General features: G+C 42.5%; 1 protein-coding gene across 1 annotated transcript in view; it reads right to left on the bottom strand.

The window, feature by feature from the left end:
- Positions 1 to 21,619, bottom strand: part of ADAMTS16 (ADAM metallopeptidase with thrombospondin type 1 motif 16) — a 194,087-nt gene that overhangs the window by 68,979 nt on the left and 103,489 nt on the right. The window contains exons 11-16 of the mRNA XM_061393157.1: positions 16,680 to 16,828; positions 15,046 to 15,218; positions 13,079 to 13,209; positions 10,823 to 10,946; positions 10,174 to 10,418; positions 7,799 to 7,937 (exon numbers count right to left, since the gene is read on the bottom strand). Coding sequence (XP_061249141.1) covers positions 7,799 to 7,937; positions 10,174 to 10,418; positions 10,823 to 10,946; positions 13,079 to 13,209; positions 15,046 to 15,218; positions 16,680 to 16,828 — 961 coding nt within the window. The remainder of the gene's footprint in view (positions 1 to 7,798; positions 7,938 to 10,173; positions 10,419 to 10,822; positions 10,947 to 13,078; positions 13,210 to 15,045; positions 15,219 to 16,679; positions 16,829 to 21,619) is intronic.

Below are 21,619 nucleotides of genomic sequence, written 5' to 3' on the forward strand. Positions count from 1 at the left end.
CATTGGTGATGGACAGGGAGGCCTGGCGGGGTGCAGTTCATGGGTCGAAAAGAGTTGGACACGACTGCGAGACTGCGCTGCACTGAACTGAACTGAGGGTTTCCACAAGACCAGGCAAGTGACAGGACGCGGTAGGTGCCCAGTTAACCACAGTGTTGTGTTTCTTATTTTTATCTTGTTTGTACAGAAAATAGGATAATCCTGGGGGATGCAAGAGAAAGAGTGGGAGAAGGGAAGGTGTGGTCTTGCCCTTTTAGGAAAATATAGGAGGGTCCACTTCAAGCCAATAGCATTTAAACAGTGCCCTTTCCTTAAGCCCACCTACTTATGCTTTATTAATATAGGAAAAAATAGGCAAGAGTACACATGGGAAAAAAATGATTTCTTCAATAAGTGGTTCTGGGAAAACTGGACAGCTACAGTCTTCCCAGGTAAAAGAATGAACTTAGAACATTCTCTAACATGTATACAAATATAACCTTAAAATGGACTAAAGACCTAAATGGAAGATCAGATACCATAAAACTCCTAGAATAAAACATAGGCAGAACAGCCATTGACATAAACTGCAGCAATATTTTCTGGATCTGTCTCCTAGAGTAATGCAAATAAAAATAAAAATCAACAAATTGGACATAATTAAACTTAAAAGCTTCTGCACAGCAAAGGAAACCCTAACTAAAATGAAAAGGCAGCCTATAGAATGGGAGAAAATATTTGGAAGAGAAGTGACCAATAAGGGATTAATTTTCAAAATACACAAACAGCTAATGTCAAAGAAACAAACAACCCATTAAAAAGGTGGGAAGGAGACCTAAACAGACATTTCTCCAAAGATATACAGATGGTGCAAAGGGACATGAAAAGATGCTCAGTACTGCTGATTACTGCTGCTGCTGCTGCTAAGTCGCTTCAGTTGTGTCTGACTCTGTGTGACCCCAGAGACGGCAGCCCACCAGGCTACCCTGTCCCAGGGATCCTCCAGGCAAGAGTACTGGAGTGGGTTGCCATTGCCTTCTCCGGCTAATTACGAGAGAAATGCAAATCAAAACTACAATGAGGTATTACCTCACACTGGTCAAAATGGCCATCAAAGAGTCTACAAAAAGTAATGGTGGAGAGAGTGTGGGAATATAAATTGGTGCAGCTACTATGGCGAACACTATGGAGGTTCCTTAAAAAACTAAAAGTAGAGCTACATCAGATCCCGCTCCTGGGCATATCCAGATAAAACTGATTCAAGACGACACACGCACCCCATCATCCATAGCAGCACTGTTTACAACAGTCAAGACACTGAGGCAACCTAAGATGAATGGACGAAGATACAGTAATCTTGACACAATGGAATGTCACTCGGCCATAAAAAAGAATGAAATAATGGCATTTGCAGCTACATGGACGAACCTAGAGGTGATATACTTAGTAAGTCAGAAAGAGAAAGACCAATATCATGTGGTATCAGTTACATGTGGAATCTAAAAAAAATGTTACAAATGAACTTATTTACAAAACAGAAAGAGACTCACAGACATAGAGAACAAACTTACGGCTATGTAAGAGGGAAGGGGAGGAGAGATAAGTTAGGAGTTTGGGATTAACAGAGACACACTACTACACATAAGCTAGATAATCAACAAATATATTCAATATAGCACAGTATATTCAGTTATACATATACGTATGTGTTATTCAGATGTATATACGTTATTCATATCCATATATATATATATATCACGGAATGACTTTGCTATACCCCTGAAACTAATGCAAAATTGTAAATTAGCTATACTTCAATTAAAAAAAACTTAAGATGCTCTTGGTTAGGCACTGAGTCCTGGCAGCTGCACAGCCTTGGCATTCCCACTGGAAGACTGTATAAAAGAGCCACCTACTACACAGGTGATGATAAAGGGTGGGTTAGACACCCCTTCTAGCTGCTGAACTGAGAAACCTTGATTTTCCATGAATTTTCCATCGAAGTTAAAAACAAACAACCACTCACTGACTCTATAACACAATTCTTCAGGCAAATGACTAGGGGATGGGTTTTGGGTTGATTTCCTCTAGAAACCTCAAAGTGAGAATTATTCCTTAGGTGGACCTTGGTGATTTGCAAGCATGCTCAGCATCTGCTAGAGTGTTTCAGGCTACTGAGGCGGCCACGTGGTTGGAGCTGAGGAAACCCAGCGTCCTCTGCATGCCTGGCTCTCCCAGGGAGGACACGGAGAGAAGCCCTAATGAAACATACTCATGGACCAGCCGTCCTTACACGTGCTGCCATGTGACTCGCTGCACTCTTTTAGCCACATGAAAATCTACAAGGACGCATCTGAAAATTATCCTTACACAAATAGAAGGCTTTGTGGTTTATTATTTTAATCAAACACTGTTAGATAATCCTAAATAGGGACAGATAAAATCAAATGCAGCCAATACGGAGCAGAGAGTCGTAGGGGATGGCTGTGAGACCAGAAGAGAAAGGGAAGGAGAATAAATGGGATTAGAGTAATAGCCAGACCACACACAGGATGCCCACGAGTACGGCCTGTTTTATTTCCCAAATGGGGTAAAATTATAGCTGATGCGGGTCCCTCGCCAGAGTAGATACCCCACATTTTCTCTAGCTGCCTTTAGGGTCATTTGTTGCTAGTCTGCATTGCAGAAAGGGATTCTATTTTGCCTTAGAAAGCTCCTAAAGTCAGAATTTAAATAGGATTTAAACATTTTATTTTTAATGAGAAGAATAAATACATATTGAGTACATGGTGTTAACTTTTCAGACTGTTATTTTTTAATTGTTCAATTTTTCTGTGTGTCCTTCCATTCATTGATTTAAAGCAATTATTAAGAAGACATGAGTTCAGTTTTTTCCTTATCAACTCATTTTATTCTTACTTTATAAAATGTTCATTTGTGTCCTATTATACTTAAACATATGGACTTCCCTTGTAGCTCAGCTGATAAAGAATCTGCCTGCAATGCAGGAGACTCTGGTTTGATTCCTGGGTGGGAAAAATCTGCTGGAGAAGGGATAGGCTACCCATTCCAGTATTCTTGGGCTTCCCTGAAGGCTCAGCCAGTAAAGAATCCGCCTGCAATGCAGGAGACTCAGGTTTGATCCCTGGGTTGGGAAGATTCCCTGGAAGAGGGCATGGCAACCCACTCCAATATTCTTGCCTGGAAAAGTCCATCAACAGGGGAACCTAGTGGGCTACAGTCCACGGGGTTGCAAAGGGCTGGACATGACTGAGTGACTAAGCACAGCACACAGCATGTACTTAAATTTAGAGTACTGTTTAGACTAATTTCCTAATTATTAAAACCTGGAATGTACAAAGCTGAAAGCCCTTTGGCCATATGGAAAGGTGTCTGTTTTTCAATATCAGGTAGAATTTAATATTTTGTCTCTAAAATTTGTAAGTATTTATTCTCCATCCTTTCCCAGATAGCACAAAGTGGCTCTAGCTAAAAATATCTCTCCAGTGAACTGGCTTCCTCAACTCAGTCATGGGCTGAAAATTCTAAAGGTATTAAGATGACAAACTCATCTTCTATCAAATGAAATTCTTCTTTTTGACATGTTGTTTCTTGTCATTTTTACTGACTCTTTCACAAAATTCTTATAATTTCTTAGTGAATTTAAGTATATGACTTTATAGCAAATTTCTTTCCAATAAAATGTTTGAACAAGACCATTTGATAAAGGGCTTCCCTCGTAGCTCAGTCAGCAAAGAATCTGCCTGCAGTGCAGGAGACCCAAGCTTGATCTCTGGGTTGGGAAGATCCCCTGGGGAAGGAAATGGCAACCCACTCCAGTATTCTTGCCTAGAGAATCCCATGCTCAGGGAAGCCTGACAGGCTACCATCCATGGGGTTGTAAGAGTTGGACATGACTTAGCGACGACATCACCACCATTTGATAAAAAATTATCACTCTGTATCACTCGCTTCCACAAAGGTTTCTATTTCTCATCATCAACAAGAAATATATAATAATTTGAGTGGCTTTCATCTGAATGATGGAGGCTGAACAACACGCTGCTGAATAACCAACAAATCACAGAAGAAATCAAAATTTGCATAGAAACGAATGAAAATGAAAACACAACAACCCAAAACCTGTGGGACACTGTAAAAGCAGTCCTAAGGGGAAAGTTCATAGCTATACAGGCATACCTTAAGAAACAAGAAAAAAGTCAAATAAATAATCTAACTCTACACCTAAAGCAACTAGAAAAGGAGGAAATGAAGAACCCCAGGGTTAGTAGAAGGAAAGAAATCTTAAAAATTAGGGTAGAAATAAATGCAAAAGAAACAAAAGAGACCATAGCAAAAATCAACAAAGCCAAAAGCTGATTCTTTGAAAGGATAAATAAAACTGACAAACCATTAGCCAGACTCATCAAGAAACAAAGGGAGAAAAATAAAATGAATAAAATTAGAAATGAAAATGGAGAGATCACAACAGACAACACAGAAATACAAAGGATCATAAGAGACTACTATCAGCAATTATATGGCAATAAAATGGACAACGTGGAAGAAATGGACAAATTCTTAGAAAAGTACAACTTTCCAAAACTTGACCAGGAAGAAATAGAAAATCATAACAGACCCATCACAAGCATGGAAATTGAAACTGTAATCAGAAATCTTCCAGCAAACAAAAGCCCAGGTCCAGACATCTTACAGCTGAATTCTACCAAAAATTTAGAGAAGAGCTAACACCTATCCTACTCAAACTCTTCCAGAAAATTGCAGAGGAAGGTAAACTTCCAAACTCATTCTATGAGGGCACCATCACCCTAATACCAAAACCTGACAAAGATGCCACAAAAAAAGAAAACTACAGGCCAATATCACTGATGAACATAGATGCAAAAATCCTTAACAAAATTCTAGCAATCAGAATCCAACAACACATTAAAAAGATCATACACCATGACCAAGTGGGCTTTATCCCAGGGAAGCAAGGATTCTTCAATATCCGCAAATCAATCAATGTAATACACCACATTAACAAATTGAAAAATAAAAACCATATGATTATCTCAATAGATGCAGAGAAAGCCTTTGACAAAATTCAACATCCATTTATGATAAAAACTCTCCAGAAAGCAGGAATAGAAGGAACATACCTCAACATAATAAAAGCTATATATGACAAACCCACAGCAAACATTATCCTCAATGGTGAAAAATTGAAAGCATTTCCTCTAAAGTCAGGAACAAGACAAGGGTGCCCACTTTCACCATTACTATTCAACATAGTTTTGGAAGTTTTGGCCACAGCAATCAGAGCAGAAAAAGAAATAAAAGGAATCCAAATTGGAAAAGAAGAAGTAAAACTCTCACTGTTTGCAGATGACATGATCCTCTACATAGAAAACCCTAAAAACTCCACCAGAAAATTACTAGAACTAATCAATGAATATAGTAAAGTTGCAGGATATAAAATCAACACACAGAAATCCCTTGCATTCCTATACACTAATAATGAGAAAACAGAAAGAGAAATTAAGGAAACAATTCCATTTACCATTGCAATGAAAAGAATAAAATACTTAGGAATATATCTACCTAAAGAAACTAAAGACCTATATATAGAAAACTATAAAACACTGGTGAAAGAAATCAAAGAGGACACTATTAGATGGAGAAATATACCATGTTCATGGATTGGAAGAATCAATGTAGTGAAAATGAGTATACTACCCAAAGCAATTTATAGATTCAATGCAATCCCTATCAAGCTACCAATGGTATCCTACACAGAGCTAGAACAAATAATTTCACAATTTGTATGGAAATACAAAAAACCTCGAATAGCCAAAGCTATCTTGAGAAAGAAGACTGGAACTGGAGGAATCAACCTGCCTGACTTCAGGCTCTACTACAAAGCCACAGTCATCAAGACAGTATGGTACTGGCACAAAGACAGAAATATAGATCAATGGAACAAAATAGAAAGCCCGGAGATAAATCCACGCACATATGGACACCTTATCTTTGACAAAGGAGGCAAGAATATACAATGGATTAAAGACAATCTCTTTAACAAGTGGTGCTGGGAAAACTGGTCAACCACTTGTAAAATAATGAAACTAGAGCACTTTCTAACACCATATACAAAAATAAACTCAAAATGGATTAAAGATCTAAACGTAAGACTAGAAACTACAAAACTCCTAGAGGAGAACATAGGCAAAACACTCTCTGACATATATCACAGCAGGATCCTCTATGACCCACCTCCCAGAATATTGGAAATAAAAGCAAAAATAAACAAATGGGACCTAATTAAACTTAAAAGCTTCTGCACAACAAAGGAAACTATAAGCAAGGTGAAAAGACAGCCTTCAGAATGGGAGAAAATAATAGCAAATGAAGCAACTGACAAACAACTAATCTCAAAAATATACAAGCAACTCCTACAGCTCAATTCCAGAAAAATAAATGACCCAATCAAAAAATGGGCCAAAGAACTAAATAGACATTTCTCCAAAGAAGACATACAGATGGCTAACAAACACATGAAAAGATGCTCAACATCACTCATTATCAGAGAAATGCAAATCAAAACCACTATGAGGTACCATTTCATGCCAGTTAGAATGGCTGCAATCCAAAAGTCTAGGAGCAATAAATGCTGGAGAGGGTGTGGAGAAAAAGGAACCCTCTTACACTGTTGGTAGGAATGCAGACTAGTACAGCCACTATGGAGAACAGTGTGGAGATTCCTTAAAAAACTGGAAATAGAACTGCCTTATGATCTAGCAATCCCACTGCTGGGCATACACACTGAGGAAACCAGAATTGAAAGAGACACGTGTACCCCAATGTTCATTGCAGCACTGTTTATAATAGCCAGGACATGGAAGCAACCTGGATGTCCATCAGCAGATGAATGGATAAGAAAGCTGTGGTACATATACACAATGGAGTATTACTCAGCCATTAAAAAGAATACATTTGAATCAGTTCTAATGAGGTGGATGAAACTGGAGCCTATTATACAGAGTGAAGTAAGCCAGAAAGAAAAACACCAATACAGTATACTAATGCATATATATGGAATTTAGAAAGATGGTAACAATAACCCTGTATACGAGACAGCAGAAGAGACACTGATGTATAGAACAGTATTTTGGACTCTGTGGGAAAAGGAGAGGGTGGGATGATTTGGGAGAATGGCATTGAAATATGTATAATATCATATATGAAACGAGTTGCCAGTCCAGGTTCAATGCACGATACTGGATGCTTGGGGCTGGTGCACTGGGACGACCCAGAGGGATGGTATGGGGAGGGAGGAGGGAGGAGGGTTCAGGATGGGGAACACATGTATACCTGTGGCAGATTCATTTTGATATATGGCAAAACCAATACAATATTGTAAAGTTAAATAAAATAAAATTTAAAAAAATGAATGATCTCAAATAATAAAATTACCTTTTAAAAAATCTTATACTAGACAAAAAGGAGAATCCAATTCACTAAACTTTAAGGGCACTTGTGGACACAGCTGAATTAGAAAAGGGAGACCAAGTTCTCAAGGGACACTCGGGACCACTGCTCAGACACTGCCTCTGGAAGAGTTAAGGAGCCCTGGGGTCCTCATCAGGACAAGATGAGGGTCAGTATATTGTGATGAGGGCCAGGGCACGTGATGGGGACCAGGGCACGTGATGGGGACCAGGGCTAGATGTTGAAGACCATGGAAGTGCGTCCCATGGCCCAAAGAGGCCTGGCACCTCTGTGCCCATCACCAGGTCAACCGTAGGATGAGACTTACCTCCTCCACAGGAGACGGAGCACTCGGAGCGGATGGTCACCCACGTGTAGCTGGGCTGGGCTCCAAGCTTCTTCTCAACCTCCAACCTTGGCATGGAGTATTCCCAGGCAATGCCTGGGTTCCTTCCCTGAAACAGAAGCTACAAAATAAAAAAGGGAAAGAGAAAATGAGTTAAAGTAGAACATACAGTAGGTAACTTGGGATTCCCTGGTGACTCAGTTGGTAAAGAATCTGCCTGCAATGTGGGAGACCTGGGTTCGACCCCTGGGCTAGGAAGATCCCCTGGAGGAGGGCATGGCAACCCACTCCAGTATTCTTGCCTGGAGAATCCCATAGACAGAGGAGCCTGGCGGGCTAGAGTCGATGGGGTCACATAGAGTTGGACATGACTGAGCCACTAAGCACAGCACAGAACCAACATATAGAAGGTAATCTGTTTTAAGCTCTTGAAACATTAGTCATGTCAATAAGAAGATGATCATAATATTAAACTAGACTCAAATACATCTATAAAAATATATAGACATTTGATTCTTTTGCTGTATGCATATTCCCTTCATAGTCTTTGCAACCTAACAAAGGGATCTGGTTCTTTTCCTGGGTGTTTCCTGGAAAGCCCCAGCCATCCTCCCCAGCTGAGCAAATCAGAAAGTGATACTTAAAAAGCACCTTCACAATTCCTAGTGAGTTCCAAACAACCGACAGTTGAGTGCATCTCATCTCTGCAGGATGGAAGCTAACTCTGAGTCCTTTCTCAGGGGATGGGATGCAGAGATCTTCTGCCTACTGACATGTTCCATGTGGGTGCAGGAGGAAAGATGCCCTCTCTGGCTGGGCACACCTGTGAGCCATACTTAGCACATGGAATGGCACTTGGACTCTTCACTTCCTAGCTGGAAACCTGACCACACGGGCCAACTACCTTTTCCTCCTAAAGGTATCTGATCCCTTGATCTCGATGACAGGCTTTTTTGTGTGTGTGTGGGGGGAGGGGGGAGCGTGGAACTTTGCCATTAGCCTGTTACTAGAAATCCCATCTCTGAAGCCTTCACTGCTTCTTAATGGGAAGGCTCAGTGGATAGTCACTGGATCTTCCCCAACTCCCTGGCACCACAGTCCCGTCCCCGACAACACAGCTCAAATCTAGTTGGGCAAGATGCTATAGGACAGGGATAAGCCCTGGACAGATGGCTGCACTGCAGGCCATAGATCTGCTCTTGCACCTGACATCCTGAAATGGGAAACGGGGTTCTCAGTAAGCCTCGATCACTTTCAACCCTGACCGATCTGTTTCTCTGTGAGTAATAAAGCTAAAAGGGGCTTCCCAGGTAAAGAAACTGCCTGCCAATGCAGGAGATAAGGTTCAATCCCTGGGTCAGGAAGATCCCCTGGAGGAGGAAACGGCAACCCACTCCAGTATTCTTGCCTGGGAAATCCCATGGACAGAGAGCCTGGTGGGCTACAGTCCAAGGGGTCCCAATGAGTCAGATAGGACTGAGCACACATGCACGTTAAAGCTAAAAGCCTGAGATGGTGGGAGAGAAATAACCAAGGCAGGAATCCAGGGTGAACATGTCTACAGAGGGGAGGGGGAGCAGTCCCAGGTCGAGAGGGGAGACGGAGGTGGGACGTGTGGAGATGAGGCATCTCTCAGGACGATGCAAGGATGGCGGGATGGAGCTGCGAGGCCCACGTTGCAGGTGGAGGGCACCTGGGTGGCTTCACAACTGCACACACAGGTGCAGGCTGAGAGGGCAACTTTTGAACCAAGTTTTTCCTTTAAATGTGCACAGAAACGTAAAAACGCGTGAAATTAGTGTGTCCGCTGCGTGTTGCCACCATCTGCCTGGTCCCAAGGGGACACGTGACATTGCTAGAAGTTGCTCAAGCGTATCTCATGGGCCTGTGCCGTCTTGGGCAGAACACAGAGGGGCCTGTGTAGGAGCTGAGTGTGCGGGTCCCTGCCTGGCACTGGGCCCAGGCGGTGGGTTCTCATCTCACTCCCGTTTCCACCGGACTCAGAAGAATCCTGATCCCGCCTGAAACACAGGCACACACAGAGCACCCCACAGCGGCCGCTTCTCACGGCCTCAGAGCTTACAGGAGAGAAGCAGGCTTAGGTCACAATCCACTAATAAAGATGGAAAACCCAGGACTGCATGCTGTGTGTCCTTACAAATTTCATCACGTGTCTAGAGACGAAAGACGAGCGGTCCACTGGCCCACTCAGTCTCTGCATTGATTAGTCTTGTTTCTGAGACATTAACTGCAAACAACTTTCTGGGGACATGATATTTTGCCAGTATAGCCTTGAACCTACAGAAATGCCCCAAGACCCCCCGTCCAAGCCCTGAGAGCAGGAGGCTGGGGTTCACCTCCACGATCAGCGTTTCGTTGGTTGGCCCAGGAGAGGCTAAGCTCTCAGGCTCCTTGTAGGAACGTCTGTAGTCAAAGGTGGTTCCTGAAAACTTGTACTGGCCAGGCCAGTCCACCGTCCAGTGTCCGTTCAGGTAGTACTTTTTGAGTGCATTTCGCACGGAAATGTAGGAGGTAGATACGTTCGTTTCATAGATGCGGATGCTCCGGGCTCCGGAGGGGATGGTGACCATCTGGTAATACTCTGGGCAGAGGAAACGGGAGGGGAGAACGTGGTGTTTCAGCAGCGCAGGGCCAATCCCAGTGCCCGCGGCTCTCTGTGACCAGCCCTTGGGGATCAGAGTTTGGAACCTGGAGGTCTAGTTTGGCCATCCAGGTCCATGAATCCTATAAAGGAGTTTTTTTCTTTTTTTTAATTGGAACAGAGCTATTGTAATATTCATGGTTTCTAAGAACTACTTTAATTGAAATAACCTAGCAACCACTTCTAATCAAAACAGAGGGTTTGAGAAGCAAAGCAGGCCAGGAGTCACACAGGGCTCTCAGGACCCTGCCTATTGGCTCTTTTCACTACACCCTCCTCCTTCCCACAGAGGGTCCCTTTCCGTCTCTGCTTAGGTGATGGGCGGATCCCACGGGCGGACTCACGGTTGGCGCGGTGCTGCTTGGCGTAGAGGCCCTTGTGCATTGTGCAGCTGGAGTTGTTGCCCCGGCACACGCCGCAGGCATCTTCCGTAGCATCGGACCCCAGGATATTGTCACACCCCACTCTCTGTGGGACCCACGAGGCCACAGGTCATTCATGAAAGACAAGACAACAGGAGCGAAGTCACAAACCTTTCCCCGGAGAGTTGAAAAGTTTCACCAACACGGGAGAGTTAACAAATATTTATTGGATACCCAGTATGTGCACTGTGAGACTGTCAAGCTATGCTTCTGTCCAAAGGAGACCTTCTCATGGCAAACACAGCCTGTCCTCTTTGGCATTGCTACACGACTGTCCTTCTGGAGCCCTGGATTACACCTATCGGATTGTCTTGTGGGAGACGTGGGTAAATTTCAGCCCGACGTGAAGAGCCAAGCACAAATGACAAGAGATGTGGCCTCATGGGGGTCCACTGGAATTCACCTCGTGCTTGTGAATTGTCTTGTGTAGAGATAAAGAAGGAACATAGGCCATGGGACGATTATTCCCAAATTATAGCACATTTGGCTATGGTCTTAGAATTTTAGCAGCTCTTTATAAATTCTATGATGCTTGCTAGTCTTACATTTCCTAACAAAAAATATAGGCTACCTAAAAAAAAAAAAAATCCATTCAGAAATGAAGTAACCAGGGTCCACAATCCCTTGTTTGAAATACCAGGACCAGATACAGTGCAGAACTCAGGGTTTTTGGACTGCAGGAAGGTGAGTAACATGTTATACATAAGATGTGGGGACATCGATGATGTTTGTAAACTCACACACTGAGCGGGATAAACATAACTGAAGACAGTCTCATCAATTCAAGGCAGCTTTGCAAACACATAAATTCAAGTTGCCTTATATTTTACAGCCAAATAAACTTTCCATTTTGCAGCTCTTTGGACTTTAGAATTAAAAATAAGGAATTGTGACACTCTATCACTAAGAGTACATAAAAGCAATGAGATATTTAACAAATTGACTCATAATCAGACACGGTGGGTGGAGACCTGAGCGTTTTAAAGCTGAAAGAGATCTGAACAGTGTGTGTGTGTGTGTGTGTGTGTGTGTGTGTGTGTGTGTGTGTTAGTTGCTCAGTTGTGTCTGGTGTCTGACTCTTTGCAACCCCATGGACTGTAGCCCGCCAGGCTCTTCTGTCCGTGGGGTTCTCCAGGCAACCCACTGCACTGAGTTGCCATTCCCTTCTCCCAGGGATCTTCCCCACCCAGGGATGGAGTCTGGGTCTCCTGCACTGCAGGCGGATTCTTTACCGTCTGAGCCCCCAGGGAAGCCCTGTGTGTGCTGCTTTAGTCTAACCTCATAGTGCTGGTCCAACTTGACCGCCGTCACAGTTTACACTTTTAGAGGAAATCAGATCTGGGACCAAGGTCTTTGGACTCCACTGAATACAGATATTGAGTCACTTCCCTGAAAAGCCCGGTATTTGTCACTGCACATAGCCCCCTCCCTTTGTTTATTAATGTAATGAAATGCTCCCCACATCTCACTTCTGCACATGGTGATAAGCTCAGAGCTTTGGGTCCACACAGCATCCCCTGTTTCCCAGCCCATGCCCTGAGTCCCTCTCCAGCAGGAGTGAGGCTGTGATCTCCCCAAGACCCTGCCAGAACGATGCAGTGGCCCCTGGCTCTAAGCTGTCCCTGGCTTCATTCACTCTGACGCCACTGCCAGGTGACTGCCGTCTGATGCTGCGACTCTGCCGGTCCCCAGTCGCAGTGTCTTCCACCAAAATGTGAGGGTAAAACCGAGTCTTCCAGCAAATGGCCCTTTGTGAGCACCTCTTCCTCCACTCACCACCCTCAGCGCCCCCAGCTCCTGCCTGCCTCCTTGTTCTCTGACCACCAAACCCATTCCTGCAGCCCATGATTCCTGTACCACCAGGTCCCCCTCCCCGTTTCCCCCTCGGCCCTCTTCCATCTCATCCTTTCAGGTCTAGCTCCCCTCCCCAGCAGTCCTGAGAGTTTCCCGGGTCCACATCTAAGAGGGAAGCAGCTTGTCCCTCCCGTGGAGCTCTGCACACACCTCCACTGCCAAACTGCCTCCTTCTGTGCTCACGGATTTCTCTCCCTCTGGGCTGCAACAGGGAGGGAAAGGGTGTGGTTTTCGGTGTCTGGTCTCCTTAGCCCCTTACAGGATGCCTGGCACAAAGCGGACTGTTGGGAGATGTTTGTTGAACGAATGAATGATCATTATTACCTCACATATCCCATCTATACAAACATTACGGCTATCCTCCGAGCATGGAGTCCCATCTGTGACTTTATTTGACAAAGAAAAGAAGAAATCAAATCCTTCTGCGATACAGTAGAGTTTGCAGAAGTCCTGATCTTAAAAAGAAATACACACACAAACACAAATAAGAAAGATACTTAAGCTCTGATCACTTTTTGCTCTAAATGTTATAGACTATTTTTTTTCTTTTTTTGCCCATAAAAACTCCCACACAATAATACATAGCAAAGACATTTTTAAAATTGCCTCTTTTGGCTTCATTTTCCCTTTCGTTTTTAAATTATTTTTTAAAGCTTCACTATTAATTTTTATTTTACTCTACTGTGTCCTTTATTGATACTCATTCTATACACAGTGGTTGGCACATAACAGGCATTCAATAAACATTTGTTGACTTGAACTACATTACTGTTCAACTATTTTACTAGTATAATTAATTGATCTGTGTAGAAATGCAAAAAATCACTACCATTGTGCAGCAATATACAAAATTCTTACAAATAAAGTATAATAAAATAATTGAAATAATCACAAAATTTCTTAATTAGCTACTATATTTACTAAAACACATAATATTTTTAAACTGATAAAGGAAATAACTTTTGGATGAAATCTCCAAAGAATATTGGTTTTTCTTAAAAAATATAATGAATTGCCAAAAATATTGTAACACGGAGAATATAGATCTCATTATGTACTTAAGACTGGAAGATCAAGTTCACACCCTCTCTCGGTAATCCATTTCAAGGATTTATGATTTATATGGCTAATATGAACTTTTGTAGAAATTTTTTTTCCTTTGTTCTCTTCTCAGTAAAGAAGGGAAGAGTTGATAATAAATATTAAACAAGGGAACAGTTGATAATAAATATTTATCTGCCTTAGGAATTTTCATTGGCCCAATGCTCATATACAAATATGTCCTTTATTGTGCAGGATAATAGAACCGCCTGAATAATGCTAAGAATCAAATTTAATATTTGTTTTCATGATCAATGACCATATTTACTGAAGACTAGAAAAACCAGAAACAGCACACAGATTTTTTGACCCTGATCTCAAGGTTCTTTCTCCTTTATTCTTCTGCTTACTTGTTTCTTACTGGCTTAATTTTTACTGAGTATGGAAGTAATAACCCAACAAAAAAATCCTTTGTATAAAACTGCTTCAATTTTCCTTACAGAATTTATTGGTTTCATAAACCTCTCACCATGATAACATTATATATATATTGAGATAGTTAAAGTGAGTGCCACGTGAGATAAGGCCCAACTTATGTATTCCCCAAGTATTTCCTGATAATATTCTCAATTCCAAAGAACACGATGATTAGGTGTTCTTTGAATTTATTCTCAAATTATACTACTGTATTATACTTATTCTCAAATTATACTCAAGTTATTATAATGATGAGAATAATGCATATTTCTCTCCACCTGGAGAGTAAAATCTTACATACAGTACAAATAAGCTTCTTGGTTTCTAAATTATAGATCAAACCTTTCCAAATACAGTATAGTATCTGATTTTCCAAAAGATACGGATATTTTATCTTTCATTTTTCAGCAATGCTAATCATTTAGTGGGCGATACACTCATCGCCATATCACCATCAACTACTGTGATTTGTAATTTTAAAAGAATTGATTCATTATCAATAAATCATCTACTTTGAGTGTTTCATCACTTCTTTAAAGATTCCACGGTATTTTGCACAGACTCACTATCTAGCTTGCTGTTTTTCTGAGCACACAGCTCGTCAGGTTTAAATAAGATGCCTTGGGGCAGGTAGAACAGACCTAACAACCAGAACAGAATCTCTGACTGGCCTCACAATATTCGGTCTACCTGGACCCACTCTACAGACTATGCAGTTCTTTAAAGAGTGAAGAAGCCGAGGCTGCTACCAGAAAGCATGATTTGAGATTTACCTTCCACGTGGGTGTATGGCTTCCACTTGTAGAACCATCCTCGGAACCGTTTGCCGTTGAACTCGGCGCACTGCTGGGCGCGGAAGTCGATGCTGTTGTGGGGACATGTGTGACTGTTGCAAAGCTTCAGAGTTCGTGTGGAGCCCACACAAAACTTGCCTCCATGCGATGGTCTGAAATGTGTAGTTCATGGTTAGAAACTCGCCTTAGAACAGCTACTTACCCCTGCCTTGAATCCGGCTTGTTAGGGAGAGGGAGCAGGTAATGTTAAGGTATTTACTGTCACCAGTCAAGGAAAGTGCCTTTCTAAGAAGCCCCTTGCACTTGTTACATACTTACAATATGGGTAGTGTTTTCCTTTTTTATTGGGTGTATTGTTTGCAATATTGATACAACAGGTTAGAACTCTGAAAGCGGGTGGCATGTATTTGCTCGTCTCCCCACTGACTCGATGGACGTGAGTTTGAGTGAACTCCAGGAGTTGGTGATGGACAGGGAGGCCTGGCGTGCTGCAATGCATGGGGTCGCAAAGAGTCGGACACGACTGAGCGACTGAACTGAACTCTAGGAGGCAGGTGGGCACCTCTGTTCTCTGATCTAAAAAGCAGAGCATGACTAAGGGCAGTGGTGAAAAGCAGAAATGAGCCTAAAATTCAACTGCTTCATTCTCCAGATGGCAGCTTCTTTCCACTCCAAGCTTCCTGTGACAAGGAAGGGGATGGAAGGAGCAGTCGTCCTCCACTGGCTGCAAGGGACAGTAAACACCCCCTTCACCCTAGAATTCACGCAGGCACCCCAGAAGGGGAGCACCCTGCCAAAGCAGGAGACCACCTGGGTCTCATGCATTAAAGACAGGACTAATATAAATCATTTTGCTTAGTGTCAATGTAAGTTAAACAAATAAAGGTGTACAATGAGGGCTGAACACCCTTTCACTCCACTGCACTGAGGTCTGCTTCTAACACCCTTGTCTCCCACAGAAGACACAATGAAACCACACACCGCGCAGGTAAATATCCTTGATGAAAAACCAAGGCTTTGTTTTTCTCACTTGAAAAAATTGTCCCTACTGATTCTCACTCATTTGTGTTCTCTATATTTTTCTTATGACTTATTTCCATATTTTAGGCAGAACCTTGGTATTTCATGTAAACGGACTACAATCGAGTTCCTGAATATTGTTGTCGGGTCTGTTACTTTTGGGGCTTCCCTGGTGACTCTGCTGTAAAGAATCTGCCTGCTAATGCAGGAGAGTTGGGTTCAACTCCTGGGTTGGGAAGATCCCTTTAAGAAGGAAATGGCAACTCACTCTGGTATTTTTGCCTGGGAAGTTCCATGGAGAGAGGAGCCTGGTAGGTCCATGGGGCCGCAAAGGGTTATATATGACTGAGAAGCTGAGCATCCATGCACAGTTACTTTTGTTGTGGTCAAATAGTTACAAGCGCCTTAAATCATATCACAGAGACATCACTATACAATAAATGCCTGAGTGAAAGGGCTTTCTGCCTTGGAATTCTTTTGCAGTAATACAAGAAGTACAGAATTATTTTCACTGAGCTTCCTTCCACATACTCTTTGGGAAGTTTGTCACAGAGAGATGGCTCGCTGGGGAGGAGGGAGGTCTGAGCGCTCACCTGGGGTTTGTGCAGAGTCTGTCCCTGTGCGACACCCCTCCTCCACAGGTCCTGGAGCAAGGAGACCAGGGAGACCAGTCTGACCAGTGACCATGAGTGGGCTTGGGGCCTTCGTCCCCGTATTTCACACACTGTCCTCCACGGCACCACTGAAAATTAAAACAAAAACAAGAACAGTGATCTGACTGTGGGTGGAGACTGACTTCATCACTACAGCAATGCTCAGCCCTGGAAACTTGGTAGTATAAGCAGATATCAGTCTCCCTGCCCTCAGGAGCACATAATGAAAATACATTTAACGCTTTTTTTTAAAAATTGAAGTATAACTGCTTTACAGCATTGTGTTAGTTTCTGCTGTACCACAATGTGAATCAGCCACATGTATACTTATGTCTCCTCCTCCTGGAGCTTCCTTCCCAGACCCCCTCACCCCCATCCCACCCCTCTGGTCATCATGGAGCACCAGGCTGAGCTCCCTGTGTTACACCGCAGCTTCCCACTAGCTGTCTATTTCACACACGGCAGTGTATATATGTCAATGCCACTTTTATTCTTTCCAAAGTTAGCCTTGTTCTATAAATCCGCGTGAAGGGAAGATACAGAGAAGACTAGTTTTCAGGCATCTGTCTGAGCTGCTGGAATCTCACACATGTAGTCAAGTTTTGTTGTAGGAACACGTAGTCCAATTGTTCACCTCTCAGGTGTGTGAACTCTAATCTTCCCTGGCAACAACACGCTCTTCATCTCTTGCTGTCAGAACAGACTGACTGTCGGGCAGAAAAGTCCAGCTGGAGGGTCTGTGTGTCTCAACACCTTGTCATTTCCGTCCGGCACTTCGTGCTTTTACTCCGAAGCACCTGGGCTGGGAGCCTGGAGGCTTTAAGTGATGCCTGTCAGAGGTCACACAGCCTTCTGAGGACATGAGACAACCCACACAGGGCTCCACCTGTCCTGGGGAGGCCGGGGATGCTATCAGCTCCCCTTCCTCCAGAGAAGCGCCCATTGATGTTATTCTGCTAAAGTCCCCATGGTTCCTGCACTTGCACCATGTGCAAAAGCTACACAAGATAGACAGCTGCATTCAGTGGCCTGGGTTTTCTCACTGATGGACTTATGCACTGGGCACAGTCGGCATTCTGATGGCAAACACTGTGCAGAAGACCAGAAAATAATAGTTCTAGGAAGGCAAAAACAACCTATCAATATTGATATGGTCGCTGAAAACAGCTTATGATTCCTTCTAGTACTTGGTGTCTACTGCATACATTCGACCTGAGATGCAGAAAGCGCTGGGTTCGATGCTCGATACTAGATGCTTGGGGCTGGTGCACTGGGATGACCCAGAGGGAGGGTATGGGGAGGGAGGAGGGAGGAGGGTTCAGGATGAGGAACACATGTATACCTGTGGCAGATTCATTTCGATGTTTGGCAAAACCAATACAACATTGTAAAGTTTAAAAATAAAATAAAATAGATAATGTAACAATAAAAAAAAATAAAGTCACTTGGCTAATTCCTCTGTCAAGTCATGGTTAAGCCAATACCTTGACTTAAAGCCTAAATGGGACTTGTTTAGGTTAAATTATTTCATTTTTCTTGGGATGCTTATAAATTACTTTAATAAAATTTGGTCTAGTTTTATTTTAAAATGACATAAAGTGTTTACATGATGTAAGGATTTGTTTTAAAATGACACAAAGAATCAGAGATCAAATTGCCAACATCCATTGGATCATAGTAAAAGCAAGAGAATTCCAGAAAAACATCTACTTCTGCTTAATTGACTATGCTAAAGCCTTTGACTGTGTGGATCACAACAAATTGTGGACAGTTCTTCAAGAGATGGGAATACCAGACCACCTTACCTGTCTCCTGAGAAAGCTGTATGCAGGTCAAGAAGCAACAGTTAGAAACAGACATGGAACTACAGACTGGTTCCAAATTGGGAAAGGAGTACATCAAGGCTGTATATTGTCACCCTGCTTAATTAACTTATATGCAGAGTACATCATGCGAAATGCCAGGCTGGATGAAGCACAAACTGGAATCAAGATTGTTGGGAGAAATATCAACAACTTCAGATACGCATACACCCTTATGGCAGAAAGTGAAGAAGAACTAAAGAACCTCTTGATGAAGGTGAAAGAGGAGAGTGAAAAAGCTGGCTTAAAACTCAACATTCAAAAAATGAAGATCATGGCATCCAGTCCCATCACTTCATGCCAAATAGATGGGGAAACAATGGAGACAGTGACAGACTTTATTTTCTTGGGCTCCAAAATCATTGCAGATGGTGACTACAGCAAAGAAATTAAAAGACACTTGGTCTTTGGAAGGAAAGTTATGAAAAACCTAGACAATGTATTAAAAAGCAGAGACATTAGTTTTCCAACAAAAGTCCATAGAATCAAAACTATGATTTTTCCAGTAGTCAGGTATGGATGTGAGTGTTGGACCATAAAGAAGGCTGAGCACTGAAGAACTGATGCTTTTGAACTGTGGTGTTAGAGAAGACTCTTGAGAGTTCCTTGGACTGCAAGGAGATCAAACCAGTCCTGAAGGAAATCAGTCCTGAATATTCACTGGAAAGACTGATGCTGAAGCTGAATCTCCAATCCTTTGGCCACATGATGAGATGAGCCAACTCATTAGAAAAGACCCTGATTCTGGGGAAGAGTGAAGGCAGGAGGGGAAGGGACGACAGAGGATGAGATGGTTGGATGGTGTCACTGACTCAATGAACATGAGTTTGAGCAAGCTCTGGGAGGTAGTGAAGGGCAGGGAAGCCTGGTGTGCTGCAGCCCATGGGGTCACAAAGAGTTGGACCCGACTGAGAGACTGAACAACAACAAAGGGTTTATGTAATGTTTTTCTGAAACTTGGAGTTTATTCTTTTATTTTTTGATGTAAGCAAATAATGTAGATTAATCATTCCTTTTCTTTCATAAATGACTCCATGTTACCCACATCTTTTTCCATTCTCTTTTTTTCACTTAACTCTATATTCTGTAGTTCATTCCATATAAGAAGGTAGACACATCCCTCACTCCTTTGTTGCAGCAAGAAAACATTCCAGTAAGTGTATTTCCAATCCATGTCCTTCTGATGAACACTTGCATCATTTCCAGGCTTTTGCTTTGATAATCATTGCTTCAATAATTGTATTGCAAAAAACAGAATTTTTTTTTTTTGCTGTTTTTGTCAGAGTGTACTTTTGTAAAATTGAAGTGAAGTTGATTTACAATACTGTGCTAGTTTCAGGTTTATGGCAAAGTGATTCAGTTATACTTACATAAATATGTACTTTTTTTTCAGAATCTTTTCACTTGTAGGTTATTATACAATATATAATATAGTTCCCCATGCTGTAAAGTAGGTCCTTGCTGTCTACTTTATGTATAGTGGTGTGCATCTGTTAATGCCACGCTCCTACTTTATTCCCCTTTGGTTGCCATATGTTGTTTCCTATATCTGTGAGTCTATTTCTGTTTCATTTATAAATTCACTTGTGTCATTTTTTAGACTCCACATATCATATGATATTTGTCTTTCTCACTTAGTACGATAATCTCTAGGTCCATCCGTGCTGCTGCAAATGCCATTATTTCACTCCTTTTTATGGCTGAGTGATATTCCATTGCATACATGTACCAAATCTTCTTTATCCATTCGTCTGTTGATGGACATTTAGGTTGCTCTCATATCTTGGCTACTGTAAATAGTGCTGTTATGAACATATGGGTGCATGTACCTTTTCAAATTATCATTTTCTCTGGATATATGACCAAGATTATCCTTAAGTGAATATTCTTAAAAATTATTTTTAAAAAGTTATTTTTTTTGTGAATTTGAGGAGAAGCCACTACATCTTCTCCCAAGAAAGTTGCATGTAGACACACAAACATACATACACGCACACAATTTCGAGCATAATTTCTCACAGGTTGCAGACCCCTGCAGCTGGTGAGTGAGGTGGTCAGCATAAGATCTTTGTGTTAAGTAGACACACAAAATGTCTGAAGAAGCACTGGTTGTATTTCTAAGAACCATTCCATTTGGTCGCAGTTTTATATTCTATTGATGACTTGAAAGAAGGCTTTCTCTTGGGCAGTGTGATGTCACCATGAAGCACACATCCTGTTGTGATGCTGACCACGAAATCCACTGTCACTCTGAAACCCAGTACAGACAGGGAAGCAGCATAATGAGTCACGAAAACTGATGCCGTGGAGGAGAAAATGAGCCCTACATATCAGCTCAGCCAGGTGCATGACCTGGGCACTGACTCAGGTGCCCCGAACCTGCCCTCCTCTGAGCATCAGGCATGATGGAAACCACCAGACTGAGTTGTTCCAGGGACCCAAGGTAATGACCCAGTCCTTGTACCAAACGTAATCACAAAGTGAGAGCTGGTTTAATTTTACATTAGGGATCACTGAAGAACCAGAGTCTGCTTTGGCATGCATCCAGGCTGTAGTCCTCATCCCCTTGCTATGGATTTCTCATGGCGAGAGCACAGGGAACCCAGTGTCTTTTTCCTGGAAGAGTTCTTGGGTCTACAGTGGGTGCTACTGTAGGTTTACCCTCCGGATGCTTGTGGGGATTCAATGTATATAATGCTCTAAGGACAGCTCTTGTCACTAAAAGATGCACTGACCACGGGTCAGGTGTACCAGCATGCAGGTCCACCCAGAGCCTCATTGTTGTAGCCGGTGGAGGGGAATAGGCTCCCATTCAGGAAAGAGATATACAGAAGCTGGAGAGCTACTGTCAGTTATCTAGAACATACCCACTGCTCTCGAATACCCCAAAGTACTGGCACACTGACTTTTGGTAATGCTCGCTTCTCAGTCAGTACACCTCATGGACACTGTGGACCAGTGATGCACAAAGACACACCACTAACACCAAAGAAGCTTTTACAGGGGCCTCTGATGCTT

Source organism: Bos javanicus, chromosome 20, assembly GCF_032452875.1.
Source record: "Bos javanicus breed banteng chromosome 20, ARS-OSU_banteng_1.0, whole genome shotgun sequence".
NCBI classification, from domain to species: Eukaryota; Metazoa; Chordata; class Mammalia; order Artiodactyla; family Bovidae; genus Bos; species Bos javanicus.